A 21,190-nucleotide genomic window follows, 5' to 3' on the forward strand; every position below is an offset into this window, starting at 1 on the left:
TAATGCTTGGGTCGGTGTTCACTTTGAAGGGCGGAATTTCAGCAAACATATTATAATCTTCTCGACATGTCTGTCTTGTCCTCCACTCCCACGATGTTTCTTTTCCCCGAAAGAACAATGTGGCGCTTTGGATCATCGAACGATGTACCGATCGTTTTCTTATCTTTCCGTTTCCTCGGTTTGCTACTCATGTCCTTCACATAGAAAACCTGAGCGACATCTTTCGCTAGGACGAATGGTTCGTCAAGATAACCAAGATTGTTGAAATCCACCATTGTCATTCCGTATTGCTGGTCCACCTTTACCCCACCTCCTGTTAGCTTGAACCATTTGCACCGAACAAAGGGACCCTAAAGGAGGGTCCATAGTCAAGTTCCCATATCTCCTCTATGTAACCATAATATGTGACCTTTTGCCCATTCTCGGTTGCTTGCATCAAAGCGGACACCACTGTTTTGGTTGGTGCTCTTTTTATCTTGGGCGATCGTGTAAAATGTATTCCCATTTATCTCGTACCCTTGGAAAGTCGTTATAGTCGAAGATGGTGTCTTGGCCAACATGTACAAATTGATCTACAACCTTATTGTCACTCATTAAATGTTTTCTCAACCAACCGCCGAAAGTCTCCATGTGGGCCTTCCTAATCCAGGATTCAGAAGCTTCCCAGTGGTTGTCCGAGCGTAAAATATTCTTGTGTTTCTCAAAGTACGGAGCCACCAAGCTGGAATTGGTCGAACCGTGTGGTGTGCTTGATCAGAGAATGGCCGTCCATACATATCATTGATTTCCTTCCGATCGTGCCTTTTCCACTTAGTCTCCCCTCGTGCCGCGATTGAGGAAGACCAATCGGCTTAAGGTCAGGAACAAAGTCAACACAAAACTCAATTACCTCCTCATTTCCATAGCCCTTGGCGATGCTTCCTTCTGGCCTAGCACGGTTACGAACATATTTCTTTAATACTCCCATGAACCTCTCGAAGGGGAACATATTGTGTAGAAATACAGGACCGAGAATGGAAATCTCATCGACTAGGTGAACCAGGAGGTGCGTCATAATATTGAAGAAGGATGGCGGGAACACCAACTCGAAATTGACAAGACATTGGATCACATCGTTACGTAACCGTGGTAGAACTTCGGATTGATTACCTTCTCGAGAGATTTCATTGAGGAAAGAAAATAGCTTCACAATGGCTACTCGAACATTTTCCGGCAGGAGCCCCCTCAAAGCAATCGGAAGCAATTGCGTCATAATTACGTGTCAGTCGTGAGACTTCAGGTTTTGGAACTTTTTCTCCGCCATGTTTATTATTCCCTTTATATTGGACGAGAATCCAGACGGGACCTTCATACTGCTCAGGCATTCAAAAAAGATGACGTTCTCTTCTTTGGTCGAGCGTAGGCTGGCACGACCTTGAAACCGTTCCGGATGCTGGTCATCAGGGTCTTTCAAACTTTGCTGGTCCTGCCGTGCTTCCTTTGTATCATTTGACTTCCCATACACGCCCAAGAAGCTTAGGATGTTCACGCAAATATTCTTCGTAACGTGCATCACGTCGATTGCAGAGCGGACTTCTAGGACTTTCCAATATTCTAGCTCCCAGAATATAGATTTCTTCTTCCACATGGCTACGTGCCCGTCCGCTCCCATCGGAATCGATTGTCCGCCAGGACCCTTTCCAAAGATGACTTTCAAACCCTTGACCATATCAAATACCTCAGCACTGCAGTGTTCCGCAGGCTTCGGCCGGTGATCTGCCTTGCCGTTGTAATGCTTGCCTTTCTTTCTTCTTTGGATGACCTTTCGGAAGAAATCGACGATGCCCAAGGTACACGTTCTTCTTACAATTTGGCAAATGTACACTTTCGGTCTCATGTAAGCGGTGCGTGCATGCATTGTATCCCTTATTTGACAGTCCCGAAAGGTTACTAAGAGCAGGCCAATCGTTGATGGTTACGAAAAGCAACGCTCGTAGGTCAAATTCCTCTTCTTTGTGCTCATCCCACACACGGACACCAGGTCTGCCCCACAGCTGTAAAAGTTCATCAACTAATGGCCTTAGGTACACATCGATGTCGTTGCCGGGTTGCTTCGGACCTTGGATGAGCAACGGCATCATAATGAACTTCCGCTTCATGCACAACCAAGGAGGAAGGTTGTAGATGCATAGAGTCACGGGCCAGGTACTATGGCTGGAGCTCTGCTCGCCAAAAGGATTCATGCCATCCGTACTTAGACCAAATCTTATGTTCCTTGCGTCAGCTGCAAAATCTTTGAACTCTCTGTCGATCTTTCTCCATTGCGTTCCATCTGCGGGGTGTCTCAACTCCCCGTCCGACTTACGGTCCTCTTTGTGCCATCGCAACAACTTGGCATGCTCTTTGTTCCTGAACAGACGCTTTCAACCGTGGTATTATAGGAGCATACCACATCACCTTGGCGGGAACCCTCTTCCTGGGTTTACGGCCCTCAACATCGTCACCAGGGTCATCGCCTGATCTTATAACGCAATGCAGTGCATACTTGGGCATTCATTCAAATTCTCGTATTCACCGCGGTAGAGGATGCGATCGTTGATGCATGCATGTATCTTCGTAACCTCTAAACCTAGAGGGCAGACAACCTTCTTTGCTTCGTACGTAGTGGCGGGCAACTCGTTATTCTTTGGAAACATATTCTTCAACATTTTCAGCAAGTTTTCAAATGCCGAGTCAGCTACACCTGCTCGTGCCTTCCATCTCAGCAAATCCAGTGTGCAGCCCAGCTTTTTCAGACCATCATCGCATCCGGGGTACAGCGCCTTCCCGTGATCCTCTAACATGCGATCCAAATTCTCCCTCTCTTTTTCGGTTTCGCAGCGTCTCCGTGCATCAGCAATGGTCCGACCAAGATCATCAACGGGATCATCACGTGCCTCTTCTTCACCTTCCCCTTCACCTTCCCCTTCACCTTCAGCATCCTCCATGAAAGTATCACCGAAATGAGCAAGATAGCTTTCATCGATGAAATCATCCCCTTCTTCATCTTCTTCCATTATAACCCCTCTTTCTCCATGCTTGGTCCAACAATTATAGCTTGGCATGAAACCGTGCCGAAGCAGGTGCATGTGAACATCTCTTGAGGAAGAGTAACCCTTCTGATTCTTACATTTAACACATGGACAGATAACAAAACCCTCCTGCTTGTTCGCATTAGCCACTACGAGGAAATCTTTCAAACCCGCACTGAACTCGCCGGAGAGTCGGTTACCGTACATCCATTGTCGATTCATCTGCATTATTATAATATAAAATATATAATTAACCATCATGCATTTGTTAAACTAACTAGCTACAAACAATATAAATTAAACAATGAACTACACACACATGCACATTTTATCAACGACACATCAAAGGTTCAAGTTGCTAACCGCGATCGAGGAGGAAAAAATAAATGAGAAAGCTCAAGTGTGGCTCCAACACTTCATATCATGTTTGTTTCATGCTCTTGGGGCATTTCATCAAACACCTTATGTGCATAAGAGGAACCAAAAGCAAACCTAACACCCACTTGTGAGCTTGTGAAGAGAATGGCACCAAATGGCTAAGTGTTGGCTGCTGGATGGGTATATATAGGGGAGGGGCTTTAGTCCCGGTTGGCCTGGCCAACCGCGACTAAAGGCCTTCGGGCACCTTTAGTCGCGGTTGGCCAGGCCAACCGCGACTAAAGACCCCCCACGTGCACCGGCTGGCCACCGAGCGCCCTGGGCCCAGGCCTTTGGTCGCGGTTCTCCTCCCGAACCGCGACTAAAGGTACCATTTGTCGCGGATCCTGCAGCATCGCGACTTATGGGGCTCACCCGAAGCCTGTTTTTCCACCAGTGCTACTTGCTTACGTTCAATTCTCTCAATGCGCCCCCCCCCGTCCGCGCCCCCAGCCCACCCCAACAATTAGATATGGCGTCCCCGTAGCCACTGTAGGCAATAATACAAAATGGAAAAGTAGAGGAAGTGCACTAGTGGCGCTTCAAAAGCAACTATAGCAGATCCCGGATATGCAACGAAAACCGAATAATGCCAGCGGCTGTTCGGGTTTGGGCCGAAAACATGCCCCCACTAGATCGTCCATAATAGGCTGGCCCAGAAACATATCCAGGGTTCCCAATCAAGGTCCGTCCGAGCACTAGATATCGGAGGCGAAATGAGGGTGAAACCCTCAATTTCCCACACATCGCACCGCCGCCTCCGCCTCCTAATTGCATCGCCCTTCCTCGCCTCCGTCGAACGATTCTGATCACCCTACCATCGGACCCATGAACTCCTATGATGAAGGCCGTGGAGGGTTGACGGCGTCGCAGCGAGGCCGCGAGGGCTCTAGTTCTCTGGGACGCAAAGACGCATGCGTCCCTGACGTCGACGTGAAGTACCACACACACCAGGCGCATCTCCGCTGAGCGGTGGAGTCCACACAAGCGACACGGATGCGCTATGACGCGTACATCTCCATGGCCCACGCCCACAGCGGAGCGGAGCGCCTTGAGGCGGAGTGCTCGGGTGTGGCTACACGTCGTGCACCGATGGCCCCGGAGTATATGGTGAAGCTCCCGGCATGTGTAATTATTTGAATGATGAACTTCTGTTGAGAAAAATTTCACGTGAAAAACATTCCGGCAAACTTGTATTTTTTTAAAAAAAATTGGTATCAAATTGCAGTATCTGTTCTACCCCTTGCATGCGCATGCCGAATAACTGTTATGAGCACCCTGATGGGCTAACACTAGATATCCGTGTTCGGTTTATGGGGGGGCCTGCTAATTAAGAAAGGTCGTGCAGCAGATGAAGGCGGTACCCTACATATTGGTGGCCATACGGCGGACTGGCAGGGACAATCTAAATATTGTTTTTGTGATAAAGAAGAAGAAATACAACTTTTTTTTAACTGCCCACTAGCGAAAATCATTTGGAGGATCGTTCACATGTCCTTCGGCATTTCTCCACAAAAAAATGTGTCCAATCTATTTGGGAATTGGCTTCTTAGACTTGGCAAAAATATAAAAAGCCAAATTAGAGTTAGCATTTGTCCTTTGCTTTGGGCAATTTGGCATGTCTGCGATGATTTTATCTTTAATAAATTGAAAAATTCTTCCATTTTACAGGTTATTACTGCACTGAACCCATACATGGTTATGTCTCCAGTCGGAGGAGCACCGCTAGAACATAGATTTTGGGTGAAACCGCTTGGAGACGGTTGCAACGGATTTACGCAGCTTGATTGCAGACTCACATGTTGATCCATTGGCGCATTTCCCGTTTATCTCTGTTTAGATAGTGATTTGTGAAGACTTGTAATAATTTGTATACCGTGACTTGGCTACTTTTTATTAAGGAAATAAAGATCGTATACATCTATTCGATGCAGAGGCAAGGGATGATCTCCATTTTGAAAAAATACGGCAGACTGGTGGTGTGGCCTTTTACCTCACCGACATTGTTGACTTCGTCCCTTATGAGTTCTATCCACTCCCGAGCCAACCAAGGGAGCTTATGGACCCGGTTACAAGAACTATTATTATTTAAACAAATTATGCACCTTATTATGTGTTGTACGTACCGGAGAAAATACAATCCATGAATGTTAATTATTAAATACTTCGTCAAACCATATAACACACACACCAGCAGTTTAAAACATATATATACTCAATTATTCTAATATACTAATTATTGGAGTAGTAGGCATGCTCCGTCATATGTTCAGTCTACCACTTGCTTGTCTTCTTGATCTAGACTCCAGATCATGTTAAGGTCTAGCTTTTTTTCTGAACATAGAAGGTCCCGAAGGACCTGTCGCTGCATTAAATAGGAAACAGAGGTACAGAGCAGTTTACATCAGGACCCAAGACCTAAAATAAATTACAACCAGGTCCCTAGATAATTGCAGGAAGGACCTCAAGACTAGAATCAGAAACGAGATCAGGTCCTTCCACTTGCTCGGGATCCACTTTGTCGTCGCCGGGGACGGTGCCGCTTGGGGCGGCGAAGCTGCCACGACACGCAGTCATGGGTTCCCCGCGCTGCACTACCTTAACTGCCGGCGCTACTGCCGGAGAGGAAGGAGGAGTGAGCCGGCTCACATGGGCGACTCTCAACAGGCTATGGTGGTCTCTATCGTTTTTAGCAGCAACATGGATAGGGACATGATGTTTGACTCATTAGTCTAGATAAATCTATTAAAATGCAAATGTAAAAAAAAATCTGTGTATATATCTGAACATTCTATGGTTGTACACAAAGTTTTATGGAAAAAGGACATTTTGAGTGGTGTGCGTAAAAAGACAAAACAAAATCTCCTGAATAGCTATTTTGGAGCACCAAAATTTGTCTTTTACAGAAGCCACAAAAAATATCGTTGCGTGCAAACATATATAGAATGTCTTAATTTACACCAGGATAATTTTTTCAAAGTCTATTAGACATTTCAAAGTATGTTTTTTAAGTAATGGATGCATCAAACATACAAGCGAAAATGTGTTTTCACACGGAGGGATGCTACATCAATATTGCGCCTACATTTTGCATGTGCTAAATATATGTTGCAAAACACGCTGTGCATATACCAGGGGATCGAGTGTTCTCTTCATCCGCCTCCATCACGCCCCACGCGTTCCTCTTAGGCTCGTTCGGTGCCTGTGTTTTTCTGTGTTTCGAAAAAGTGTTTTGAGGAGTGTTTTGGGTGAAAACACTTATCACCCAAAACACTACACAAAACCCCTTTCACCTAAAATACTTGTGAAAACACTTGTTTGAAGCACTGGGTTTACAAACTAGTGTATTCAAGTGTATTCAACACAAATGGATAAAAAATTAATATTTTTTAACAGTTTAAAATAGACTTTATCATAAATAAAAATCCGATCTTTTTAGCACACTAGAATAGATAGAAGTTCACTCATTACACTGAATAGATAGAAATTCAATAATTGGTACAGTTAGCTCAGTTCCACAAACAACAAATAGAGGAATTCAAGAGATGTAAGAGTGCAGATCCATGCAAATAAATAACATTTCAGCTCAATTCCAGAAGCAAATATCTTTAGACACCAAAGCTAAAGTCTTGCTAAAAAATAAATTATCCAGTATTGTTTCAGCTCAGTTCTAACAGTACATATCTTCAGGCCTTGTCCATGGCAACTTCAAGCACAGCACAAGGACAGCATGAACATAACTTTTCTCTGTTGGATAATTAGGCATAATTTTCACGATTAATTCCAGAATATTAAGCATGACGATAGTAGCTACTAACATGTGAAACTCAAACATACTAGATGTATTAATCAACATGAATAGTAGCAGGGCAAACGGTACAACATCCATCGGTAAACAGATCGAGATATGTCGCACGTACCGATCTGGTGAAGGTGGCGGTGGCGGTGTAGCAGATGACGTCGCAGCAGTAACGTTATTGATGACAATGTTGTTGATGACAGGTCGAAGTAGACGGTGTTGAAGACGACGGTAGGCAGCACCGCCCAAATTGGACGGAAGGCGACCCATGATGAAGAGCTTGAGCAGTCGCGCAGAGCGTTTCACAAAAACCTAATTCGCCCTCTCCCGTACATGATCGCAAAGGCGAGCGGTTCCGAAGACCTGCTCTCCCGTTTGCCGGTGCACGCCGGCGGACGAGATGGAGTAGGCTACAATGGCGGCGCAAGCAGAGAGAGGTGGAAAAACCCTAACTCATGTATTGGATGTGTTTATGCGGTAGCCGGGCAAGAGATTATATAGGCTCAGGAAACCCTACGCAACGTGGGCCACGCCCACGTCGCACAAACGTTTCGAGTCGGTTACAGATAGCCCACGATCCGGGAGCGGCCTGAACCGACTAACTGTGATGCGTCCATCTAGAACTTTGTTCGTTTTCCTGAACTGCAAAAAGAAAGGAAAGTCTCGGCTCGAGGCTCAATCCACTCACCACGATCGCGACGTGTCGAGTCGAGCGAGCAAGGAGGATGAGCGCGCGTGTACTACTCCTATTCTCACTCACTTACTAGTGGTGGAATAACCCACCTTATAAGGTGATCTAACTTCCTCCTAACTTTCCATGTGGGACTAAACTTCCCACCTCTTGCTCCGAGCGTCTCCGGTTGTTACTTCGACCGGCACCGGAAGTTGCTGCGAGCAGCGCCGGCCATTGCTGCTCTGAGCGGCTTCGGACGTTGCAGCGACCGCCACCTTGAGTTGGTACAAGCAACGCTGGACGTTGCTCCGAGCGGCGCCTAGCGTTGTTACGACCGGCACCCATCGGTGCTCCCAGCGGTGCCGGCTGTTGCTGCGACCGACACCCGAAGTTGCTACAAGCGGCGTCGGCCATCGCTGCATGCGGCAGCCGACCTTGCTGCAAGTGTTGCCCGACGAATTGGTAGGAGGCAACAAGCATTTGTAGTCAATGCTACTTCATGCGGTCATTGGTGCTGCCAGCGGGAGGCTGTGATGCTGCTAGGATTCTGGTGGTCTTCTCCAGTGACGTTTGGGTGATGCTACCATGGTGGACGACGATTGCTACCATGGTGGACGGCGATTGTTGCGACCAAGTGAGTCATGTGCTGCATGAGGTGTGGAGGCAGACCTCGCCGGAGCTGGACGATGACCTTGCCAGAGCTAGATATATACCACTCAAGGAGCAGGCTGACAGCACCCATGGCAATGGGTCTTGGAGCATCTGTCTGCATCAAGCGAGGATCCGAGTGCCTGATTTTCTTGCTTTTTTGGGTGGTGTAGGAGAGCTTCCCATGTGGTACTGGCTCTAGATGACACGTGTCGATTACTAGAGGCGGAAGATCCCCCGGAGCCGCTCAACAAGCCTCATATATGTTTTGGCATAGATATATATTTTCGGATACAGAGCGCCTTCCCATTTATTTAGATACTTGTAACAAATTTATTTCTAGGTCACATGTATCTTGGAGGTGCCCTATTACTTGTTTAGCTTACAAGTTTGTGAAAATGTCAAACAATACCCGAAGGAAAAGGCTCCCGTACAAACCAAGAATCTCGCTCACGATTATCTGTCCGTTAATTGAAGTGTGGGAAGTGATTAGCCAAGCAAAATGATGCTAAGGATAGTGCACCAAAAAGCCACGTGGACCAACTCGCGAACCAAACCCAACGGCACCCCAACCTAGCATCCTACGGCCATCAACTTCACTCTTCTGTTAGATTATTAGGCAATTTCCGTGTGAGTTTAATTACCGAAAGCAACATTACAGATGCACAAGCATACTTAACCATACTCATCAGACTAAGCACATGCATCAGATCTGAACATGGAACAAGTAGCAGTGCAAGGTATGAGAGGAAAAGCACGTACATCGCGACCGGGAAGGTCGCACCAGCAGCAGCACCACCACCACCATGGGTATTGTTGATGTCGCCCATGGTGTAGTCGGATCTGTCGATGAAGCAGCCGGGACATCGAAGAAGAGGACGAACAGTAGCGAGCAGTCGCGCCGAGACGCTCCCCAAAAACCTTATCGCCCGTCTCCCGGTGCAGGATCTCAACGGACGGAGTTTCGGAGACCTGCTCTCCCGGACGGCTGTGCACGCAATCTCCGGGATGGGAAAGACTAGAGAGTAGCGCAGCAAAAGGAACTTCACGAGAGAGAGGGACTAGAGAGTTCTGAGAACTGTGTATTTCTCTAGATCTGATCTGTCTCCTTGTATAGCCTGGGAAGCCAACCCGACCCGACCGCGTTGACACGCGTAGGAAGCCAAGGACACGCGGCGAGCATGCACATGTAGGCCGACACGTACCCAACACAGTTGGTGCACCAAGCAAAAAGTTTAGGCTTCCTTGAGTGTGTCTCGAACTCGAACTCGAGTCACGAAACGCGACGTGCGTGCGTGACGAGGCGAGGCGAGGCGAGGCGAGGCGGGGCGGGCGGAGGAGGAGGAGTGCGCGAGGGCTCTTTCTATTCTCACTCACTTGGAATGACTAGAACAGCAGCCCTTATATACCACTCCAACTCTCTCTCAACTAGCAATGTGGGACTAAACTTTGTCCCCCAAGGCTGTCCCAAGCTGCCAACGTGATGGGCCTTGAGATTTCAGGAATTGTAGACTATATGGGCTGCCTTACTGGGCTGCAGCCCATCTACATTCAACAATCCCCCACCAGATCTCATATGCACATCAGATGACACATTAGTTCCATTCACTGTTTAATATACATGCACTTCAGTGGAGACTGTTAAGTTGAACTTCCACTTAGGCAAGGTGCTACGCTTGACTACAACTGAACAATGGACTATGCCTTGAATTGTCAGTCTTTGTGCAGCAAGTTTCGCTCAATGCCGGCACGGTACTAGGCTGCCATAGCCTTCCCCTCGGGTGGAGCTTATAAGTCATACTCCTCGGCCTTTCATGAGCTTACTAGAGATTCACCCAAATCTCCCACACTATGACCAGTAGTGTCACTCATATAGGTGTGTTCTTCAAAAGATCGCCCTGTAGGACAGCGTCTTCGCTCATCAAGAGCCGCTCAGAACACATTAAGACATTGTCAACCTGCCTTACAGTAGCTATGAGAGAATTGCATCTGCAGCGGAGTGGGAGTATTAAATTTTCTCTCAACTCAGTTACTCCGGTTTGTTTTCCCAGGTCCTACTTCACGGAATTTCCGATCACATAGGTTGGGTTACCCCCTCGGCAACTCAAGTGGGTCTCAAACCCATCTCCATCGATGCAAGGTCTATCATATTTCTTGATAGTCCTTTTGTGAAAGGATCTGCCAGATTTTTAGCACTTTGGACATAATCCAATGCTATCACTCCGGAGTTCTTCAGTTTTCTGATAGACTTCAATCTCCTCTTGATATGTTTGGAACTTTTCATATTATCCTTAGAACTTTTCACTTTGACAATCACAGTTTGATTATCACAGTTCATGAGGATGGCCGGTATTGGTTTTTCAACCATAGGCAAGTCCATCAAGAGCTCACGAAGCCATTCCGCTTCGACAGTAGCTGTATCTAATGCTGTGAGTTCTGCTTCCATAGTTGACCTCGTTAAGATGGTCTGCTTGCAAGACTTCCAGGAAACAGCGCCACCACCAAGAGTGAAAACATATCCACTTGTGGCCTTCATTTTAGCATCAGAAATCCAATTGGAGTCACTATACCCTTCAAGTCCTCTTGGATACCCGGTATAATGAATTCCATAACTCATGGTTCCCTTTAGATAGCGCATCACTCTCTCAAGAGCATGCCAATGATCATCTCCCGGGTTGGCCACAAACCGGCTAAGTTTGCACACAGCAAACGAGATATCAGGCCTCGTAGCGCAAGCTAAATACATGAGTGAACCAATGATTTGAGAGTATCTCAATTGATCTCTAGTTGCCTTTTCATTCTTTCGAAGCAAGACACTAGGATCATAAGGCGTGAGAGAAGATTTGCAATCAGCATAACCAAATCTGCTCAACACCTTCTCAACATAATGAGATTGCACAAGTGTAATCCCATTATTCTCATCTCTCAATAACTTGATGTTCAATATAACATCAGCTTCTCCAAGATCTTTCATCTCGAAACACTGAGATAAGAAGGTTTTTACCTCCTGAATCACTTTGAGACTTGTCCCAAAAATTAGTATGTCATCCACATACAAGCATAGGACAACTCCCTCACCCCCACCATGGCGGTAATACACACATTTGTCGGCTTCATTGACAACAAAGCCCACAGATGTCAAAGTTCTTTCGAACTTCTCATGCCATTGTTTGGGTGCTTGTTTAAGACCATACAAAGATTTCTTTAATTTACACACCCTTCTTTCTTGACCTTGTAGTACAAAACCATCAGGCTGTTCCATGTAAATTTCCTCGTCCAACTCTCCATTTAGGAAAGGCGTCTTAACGTCCATTTGATGAACGAGAAGACCGTGTGAGGCAGCCAATGACAGTAGTACTCGGATGGTGGTCAATCTCGCCACAGGTGAGTAGGTATCGAAGAAATCTTCGCCTTCCTTTTGGGTATAGCATTTGGCTACAAGCCGAGCCTTGTACTTCTCAATAGTACCATCAGCTCGAAGCTTCTTCTTAAATACCCATTTACATCCTACAGGTTTGCACCCATAAGGACGCTCAGATAACTCCCACGTTCCATTAGCCAAGATGGAATCCATCTCGCTTTGAACCGCTTCCTTCCAGTAGTCTGCATCAGGAGATGCGAGAGCTTCTGAAACGGTAGTGGGAGTGTCATCCACAAGATACACAATGAAATCATTACCAAAAGACTTTGCAGTCCTTTGTCTCTTATTCCTTGTGGGAGCTTCATTGTTATCTTCATCAGAATCTGAACTCTCATCATCAGATTCCTCATCAGACTCCATAGGAGTTTCATGTATTGGATCAGATTCCCAACTAGACATGCCATGCATATCTCTCATAGGAAATATGTCCTCAAAGAATGTAGCATCTCTTGATTCAAAGATGGTGCCAACATTCATGTCGTCCACTCCAGATTTCACCACAAGAAATCTATAAGCAATGCTATGGGCAGCATAGCCAAGAAAGACACAGTCCACGGTTTTTGGTCCAAGCTTTCGCTTTTTGGTGATTGGCAAATTCACTTTAGCCAAACAGCCCCAAGTTCGTAGGTAGGAGAGTGTTGGTCTTTTCTTTTCCCATTCCTCATAAGGGGTAATCTCTTTATTCTTGGTTGGAACACGGTTTAGGACATGACACGAAGTCAATATAGCCTCCCCCCACCATTCCTTGGATAAACCCGAAACATCTAACATGGCGTTAACCAAATCTGTTAGAGTACGGTTTTTCCTTTCCGCAATCCCATTGGATTGTGGGGAATTGGGAGGCGTCCTCTCATGGATTATACCATGTTCCGCACAGAATAAATTGAACTCGTTAGAAAAGTACTCTCCACCACGATCGGACCGAACCCTTTTTATCTTTCTTTCAAGTTGATTCTCAACTTCAGCCTTATAGATTTTAAAGAAATCAAGAGCCTCATCTTTAGTTTTGAGGAGATACACATAACAGTACCTAGTGGAATCATCAATCAAAGTCATGAAATATTTCTTTCCACCTTTTGTCAACTCACCATTCATCTCACATAGATCTGAATGTATGAGCTCTAGTGGTGCCAAGTTTCTTTCCTTCGCAGGCTTGTGAGGCTTGCGAGGCTGCTTTGCTTGCACACAAGCATGGCACTTAGAGCCTTTGACAAAGGTGAATTTCGGAATTAAACTCATATCAGCAAGCCGCGTCATACAACCGAAATTAACATGACAAAGTCGTGAATGCCAAACATTAGTTTCATTAACACTAGTGCTTACATGGTTCACAACATTATCACAGAAGTCTTCTAGAGAGAAGCGCAACATTCCCTCACACTCATATCCCTTTCCAACAAAAGTTCCATACTTAGACAGTACAACTTTATTGGACTCAAACACCAACTTAAACCCATCTTTCATAAGACGGGAGCCACTAACGAGATTCTTCTTGATGGAAGGGACATGCAGCACGTTCTTCAGTTGCACGATCTTTCCCGAAGTAAACTTCAGATCTACCGTGCCAACACCACGAACAGTAGCATGTAACCCATTCCCCATCATTACTGAGGAACCTCGTGCCTGATAAGAGGTAAACATGGAGATGTCAGCACACACATGAACATTAGCACCTGTATCAACCCACCATTCCGTGGGCTGAAACACCGAAAGAACAGTAGGTAACATATTACCATACACTGTAGTTCCTTCCTCTGTGTTGCCAATGACCATGCTGACAGAATTTGAGTTCTGTCCAGCCTGACATTTCTTTCCTTTGCGTTGTGGACAACGATTGGCCCAATGGCCAGTCTCGCCACACACCCAAAGAAGGATCTTTCTTCTCCGTTTTCCCCTTCTTCTTGAAGTTGGTAGTCTGGGAGACTCCCTTATTCTTTCCCTTGGACTTGTGGGCATTTTTCTGCACCATATTGGCAGCAGAACGTCCCTCGGTTCCTCCAGTGTGTTTGTCTTTTGCCCTCGCCTTCTCCTCAACATCCAGAGAGCCCATGATATTCTCAACAGAAAACTCATGCCTCTGATGTTTCAGGGAAGTGGCAAAGTTCCTCCATGAAGGGGGGAGCTTAGCGACAATGCATCCCGCGACAAACTTGTCCGGTAGCACACACTTGAGGAGCTCAAGTTCCTTTGCCATGATCTGTATCTCATGAGCCTGTTCTACTACAGATCGGTTCTCAACCATTCTGTAGTCATTGAACTGCTCCATAGCATACAGTTCACCTCCGGCATCGGCAGCACCAAACTTAGCGTCTAGTGCATCCCACAGTTCCTTCCCATTTCGGATGTGCAGATAAGCATCAACCAACTTGTCTCCAAGCACACTTAGGACGGCACCCACAAAGATTACGGTGGCATCCCCGAACGCTTTATCCTCTTCAGGAGTAAAAGGACCTCTGGGAGTACCTTCCGCAACTCGATGCACGCCCATAGAAGTGAGCCACAAGAGGGTCTTACTCTGCCATCTCTTGAAATGAGAACCCGTAAACGGGCTCGGTTTAAGCGCAGCAGCAAAACCAGACGGTGAAAATTGCCTAAGCACATAAGGTTTTTGGATTGTTAGATTATTAGGCAATTTCCGTGTGAGTTTAATTACCGAAAGCAACATTACAGATGCACAAGCATACTTAACCATACTCATCAGACTAAGCACATGCATCAGATCTGAACATGGAACAAGTAGCAGTGCAAGGTATGAGAGGAAAAGCACGTACATCGCGACCGGGAAGGTCGCACCAGCAGCAGCACCACCACCACCATGGGTATTGTTGATGTCGCCCATGGTGTAGTCGGATCTGTCGATGAAGCAGCCGGGTCGTCGAAGAAGAGGACGAACAGTAGCGAGCAGTCGCGCCGAGACGCTCCCCAAAAACCTTATCGCCCGTCTCCCGGTGCAGGATCTCAACGGACGGAGTTTCGGAGGTCTGCTCTCCCGGACGGCTGTGCACGCAATCTCCGGGATGGGGAAGACTAGAGAGTAGCGCAGCAAAAGGAACTTCACGAGAGAGAGGGACTAGAGAGTTCTGAGAACTGTGTATTTCTCTAGATCTGATCTGTCTCCTTGTATAGCCTGGGAAGCCAACCCGACCCGACCGCGTTGACACGCGTAGGAAGCCAAGGACACGCGGCGAGCATGCACATGTAGGCCGACACGTACCCAACACAGTTGGTGCACCAAGCAAAAAGTTTAGGCTTCCTTGAGTGTGTCTCGAACTCAAACGCGACGTGCGTGACGAGGCGGGGCGGGCGGAGGAGGAGGAGTGCGCGAGGGCTCTTTCTATTCTCACTCACTTGGAATGACTAGAACAGCAGCCCTTATATACCACTCCAACTCTCTCCCAACTAGCAATGTGGGACTAAACTTTGTCCCCAAGGCTGTCCCAAGCTGCCAACGTGATGGGCCTTGAGATTTCAGAAATTGTAGACTATATGGGCTGCATTACTGGGCTGCAGCCCATCTACATTCAACATCTTCGTGGCATTTGTCGGACGCCAAATTAACAACACCCAGTTTATACGAGTCAACTTGGTAGCACACATGAATTTGTTTTTGAGCACTTAGTCTTGACACATGGGCCGGGTCCACTAGGGTGGACTCACGAGCATCCGTCCCATAGTTTAAGTGATACGAAAATCATATGATGATGGTGCGCATGTACCAAACATGCAACCCTACCGTCTCATCTACTACTGCCTCTTTATTTTAGAGCTAGAAGAAGTGCAGCAAAGATCCAAAGCACGCCAACCCTTGTCGTTGGATCACGAGGTCGACATGTGCCAACCATTGGACGCACCAATATATCCATGCCCACCCGAGTTGTTAGCGAGGACCGATGGGACTTCGTGGAGTGATACTGTTAAGTATCTTAAAGAGATCAGCCGGTTAAAACTGCATGAAGAATAAGCAAAAGGTATCGATCTGTACGGAACTCAAGAACTAGCAGCTCATGTGTACGTGCAACCTGATCGATGAGTTGACCCAAAAACAATGCCCATGCCCTGCTGTTGTGCTGGGAACGCAATGATGTGGCAGCCAGATGCAAGTACATGGTTATTTTATTTTTCTAGATAAAAAGTATGTATTAATATCACATAAATACCAATTACAACGGGTATTTGCACCAAGAAATGCCATAAGACATCAAGAATACAGATAGCAAAAAAAAATTGCCACGGTGATCAATTACTGGCATTAGCAGTACTCTAACCACTACCAAAGACAACACCCCGAGTATACAAAAAATTCTCCAAAAACAACGGCTCTAAGAAGGAAACAATATACAAGCGTTGTTGTCGTCTGATGAAAGATCATATGTTTTCACGTGGAGAAATCCCGAGTTTACAAAAACAATGTCTTCCACAACCAATGAAAGTCAAACTATGCAAATCGAAACTCAGTACTCGAGAAGCACCACCAAAAATGTAGTCCTTCAAGATTGCCGCCCCCGCTCGTCGAGGCCATTGCAGCAAGTCACCAAACACCCGACACGTAGGTATTTCGAAATGAACATGAACATCGCCCCGCAAGCTGTACATTAGCTTGTGAAGCATAGTGTTCCTCGATCCAATACTCCCCTCCGGCATAGCTTCCGGTCCTCCAATTACAGCCGCGCGCCACACTTACTTCACGTAGGAAAGGTGTATAATTAACAAATTGACATCTCAATTAAGCCGTACGTGATGCATGTTCCAGCATTTGTGTCCTAGCCGAATGAAATGATCAAATGATTATCTTTGCAATCAAATGGACTCGGATACATTTAGATATCTGATTCAATGGCACAAATGTAGACGATTTTATTGCATAGAAGAGAACACATGCATGGACGGGTTGTACAGATGGGCGGCATGCAGCTGGGAAGGACATACAGATCCTCGGATCAAAACTGTGAACACGCACACGACCTACTTACAATTCTCAAAATTAAACGAACTGTCAAGGACGACCAGAATCAAATTGTCTACCAATTCACCAAGATTTACCGTCGGACAAGAGGGAGGAGAACAGCTTCTTTCCCGGATCCCTCTTATTCTTCTTCCTCTTGATCTGCATGCCGCACCGTACGTGCAAACGCGCAGATCGATCAGTGATTCAGTCAGTGGCCCGGCGGCCCGGTGGGGTAGTCCGGCGTGGCGGGCACGCTGCCGTGGGGGTTGGTGTTGGCCTTGGGTTCGTCGTAGTCCATCACCGTCGACACCATCCCCTGCTGCTGCTCCTGCAACCGGACGCCGCCGTGGAGGGGACGCCGCCCGGAGTGTCCCGCGGCCCTCAGCACCTGCACCTTCCTCCCCTCCGCCACCAAAACCGGCCCTGCAGAGCCCATCCATCCATCAGCAGGCGGACGCGAGACGTCAGTTAGTCTTTTACCAAATTGACGTGACGCAGGGGAGGGCATTGATCTTGCAAATAACGTGTGTGTACCTTGCGAGAAGGAGAGCGCGAGGAGAGCGGCGACGAGGAGGATGGCGAGGAATCTCGGCGTGGCCATAGTGGCCGGAGTGACAGAGAGGAGAAGGAGGGGGTTACAGATGAGGAGAGCGGGGAGAGAAGGAGCAGATAGGATCGAGGAGGAAGAAGGATGCCGACATGCCGTGGTTTCGTGGGCTTAAAATGAGGCTTTCGGAGGCTTCGAAACCGCCGGGGTCGCCTTCGTAAGCAGCAGCAGCCCGGGTCACGCCCCCGCCTAATTTCGTGTGCCACTGCCAGCTGGGGCCCGCAGCGGCGGAAGAATTGAGAAAAAGAAAGGAAACTCAGATGGACTCCTGTCACTACTCCTGGATGTATGTACACGTTGGTCTAGTATGATGTGAAGCCTCCCTTTACTTGTTCGACTAGAAGTGACATGTCTAGACACACACGTATCGTTGCATAGTCACAGGACATTCCGCAGGTACTCCCTTCCTTTGAAAATAAGAGAGTACTTAATTTTTTTCTAGATATAAATATGTTTACAAGTTGAAATGCAGCTAGATTATATCTAGATAAATATGTCCAATGAGTATCGTGATTTGGAAGAAAAGGAACCGGGGAATTTGATTATTTGCCACACCCCGCGGCACTCACATGGAACCATGTTAACATGTGCCACAACAAAGTGTGTGATGCAGCCGCGAACCACTCGATTGCGCTCTCTCAACATTGGTCATATTGCGTTGGTCCGTGACACCAACACCGGAATCCATTACGAGGTTGGTATGTCCACCTGCAATACCGCCTTCAACATGGTCCTACTACTCCACTGCAAGCCCCTTTGTGAGCTCGTGGAGACCTGTTGCCTGCCAAAACCCACCGCGAGCAGCGATGAGCAACACGAAGAGCCGGGAGGCTCCCAGAACTACTGGTGGGCCCTGGTCCCTCGGGCAACGGCCCGCAAAACTCCGGCACACGTCCTGGCTGTTGCGAGGGCGTGCCACCTAACCTATACCTGGTCAGGAAGGTGATGGATTGCTTCGATTAGTTTCCTGCATGGCAGACACGTAAACATTAAATCCGAGCCTCGATCGGCTCTTAGGTTACCCTGTGAATCGGCTCAAGGAGCCGATCGACTCATGGTTCGTATTGGATCTACGATAACATGGGGGTCCTGCTTGATCAATACTAAGTTAAATCAATCTACGACAGTCTAGGGTTTTCACCGCATAACTGGAACATCCTACACGTAGTTGAGCCTGACAGATACGAAAGATAACAGAAAACTAGTCCTAGAAGAGGCCTAAAAACCAACACAAAGTCGATTCCCGGAACAACTCGTCTTGGATCGGCAAACCGTACCTTACGCACTACTGGATCGTTCAACCCGTTTGCAAGGCCTAACCATGCGGATATCAAACTAATCCTTGGAGAACAAGGAACAACCATAACAGATCAAATCTACTAAATAAAGACTAAGCAAGATGCTGCCCTTACACCTAAGATAGGTGCAAAGGCAGCTAGATATGTAGGGGCAGCGTAACTAAGCAAACATACCGGAAAAGTATCGATGTTAGCCCTAACACATCTATGTTAACGGCGTTGCTCGCCATCAACAAGGCTTCAGTACGAGCAACACAAAACAAACGAATAAACTGATACTGCTCAGATCGCAAGATGCGATCTGGGCAGCATGGCGCTTACCCAGAAGAAACCCTCGAAACAAGGGGTGGCGATGCGCCTAGATTGTGTTTGTTGTGAACGTGATCGTCCTCCTTTCTCAATAACCCTAGGTACATATTTATAGTCCGTGGACTTTCTATCTTTGGAATAAACCTAACTGTGTACGAACTAAACTCTATCTCTTAATTCTAAACTTAAACGTGATCTACCATAATGTACAGATACACGGGCAATCTAGCCCAAACTCTCGTACAAGGCCGATTCAGAAACATTTTACGTGCATATCCTCTAAGCCCATCTCAATCACGGCCCATCTCCTTATTTGGCTAAAAACCGGTGATAACACATGCCCCCTGGTTTTGGCAATAATAATTCCAAAACCACTCCGTTTTTTCCTTCACCGGTTTACGCGTTGCAGAGCAGAACCGCTACAGTGCCCTTCCATCACGATGCCTTGTCTTCTCAACTTCTCCGCAGTGCACGATTTGATAGTTTTGGCACCGCATCCTCGAAAACTGCCACAACATTGAAGCATCTCCACTATATCCCCTTTATTTAATCGCATCCGAGCAGTTCGCCTCCTCATCCCCTTACTCCACATTAGCAATCGAAGCCCCCTCCTCTGCAACCATGGCCTCCTCCTCCTCTGCCTCTTCGGGTCTCTCCTTCCAATCTTCCTCCTCCCGTGAGCCGACGCCGGAGTACGACCCGATAGCGGCGTACGAGGCCCTCGCCCCACGGCATTGGGACGAGGCAGATTGGGACTTCGCCGTCGAGTCAGAGGAGGGCGAACCCCTGACCGACGGGGAGGACAACCTCCAGTTCCTCGTTGACGGGGAGCTGGAGGAAGAGAGCGATGACGGCGCCTTCTCCTGGGGCGACAACACCTCCACCGAGGAAGAGGATGAAGCGGAGGACAACACCTCCTTCGACGAGTACCCGCCGGCGAAGCGCTTCCGCGCCGGGTCGGATGACAACGACGACGACGACGAGGAGGAAGAAGAAGCCCCTGCCGACGGCTTCAGCAGCAGCGACGAGGACCTCGCCGGCAGCAGCACCAATGGCAGCGAGGACGGCGACGACGAGGGCAGCGACGGCGGCGATAGCGCCGGCCCCTAGATTAGGGACTGCTAGAATAGGGCTAGTAGTAGTACATTAGGTGGAAGATCTCTCTTTTGTGAGCAATCGGCTCTTCTTGTAAAAAACCCTCTTCATCAATGAAGAATGCTTCCATGTCGATTTTGCCGATTGTCAAAGTAGGTCAACGCAAAAAGAGCCGATAGCAACGCATCGGTCTTTTACCATAAAACGCCAGCAAGGTCAGACTTCAAACGGTAACCTGCGACCCTCGTCCAAAGGACCAAACTCAGATCCCCAATTTCCCATCGAACAGATTCAACTCGCGGCAGCGCGAATCCCAGATCCCCAACCGCGCAGATTCATCTCCGCAAGCGAATCAGATGGCGGAATCGTCCAACACCAACGCAATGGTCTCTGGCCTGAAGGTAATCTTTAACTGCTCCTCGCCATCCGAGCCTAGTGTTAGAGTTAACAGCAAACATCTGAATTAATGCCTCATTTCATCATTAATTTTAGGTACCAGACATTCTGTTGCCGCATCCTTCTCTTCCAAATTCTCTCTGTCTTGGCCCCCGTTCTGTCGAGAGCCCTGCCCATCCGATTTCTTGCGAGGCCAATAGGATTCCCTTCGTGAACCAAAACTTAGATCTAACCTCATGGGCCGACTGCTTACGAGCCTGGCCTAACCCTCCTGAAGATTGGGTTTCCTGATATAATAGAGTATCCAAAACTCACCAATCCACATGGGAAACCACAGGCATAGCCGATGCTCTGTCCTTATCGTTGTCTCCCCTTGAGAAGCATGAAAATCTTCTAAAAACCATCGGCTACTTCTGGTCTGATGCTCTGAATTGCTTCATGTTTGGGCACGGCCCCATGACACCAACTCTGCTAGATGTGATGATGATCACTGGCCTAGACGTCACATCCCCCAGACCCTCTGCTTTTATGC

At 47.5% G+C, this 21,190-nt stretch overlaps 1 protein-coding gene across 1 annotated transcript; it reads right to left on the bottom strand.

Moving 5' to 3' along the window:
- Positions 1-16,842: 16,842 nt before the first annotated feature.
- On the bottom strand, positions 16,843-17,688 carry LOC127301628 (uncharacterized). The gene is made up of 2 exons (XM_051331900.1): positions 17,488-17,688; positions 16,843-17,376 (listed from the first exon to the last, which is right to left on the bottom strand). The coding sequence occupies exons 1-2, from the start codon at positions 17,552-17,554 to the stop codon at positions 17,162-17,164; spliced, it is 282 nt and encodes a 93-aa protein (XP_051187860.1). The 5' UTR covers positions 17,555-17,688; the 3' UTR covers positions 16,843-17,161.
- Positions 17,689-21,190: the final 3,502 nt, after the last annotated feature.

Source organism: Lolium perenne, chromosome 5 (assembly GCF_019359855.2).
Source record: "Lolium perenne isolate Kyuss_39 chromosome 5, Kyuss_2.0, whole genome shotgun sequence".
In the NCBI taxonomy this organism is placed as follows: domain Eukaryota; kingdom Viridiplantae; phylum Streptophyta; class Magnoliopsida; order Poales; family Poaceae; genus Lolium; species Lolium perenne.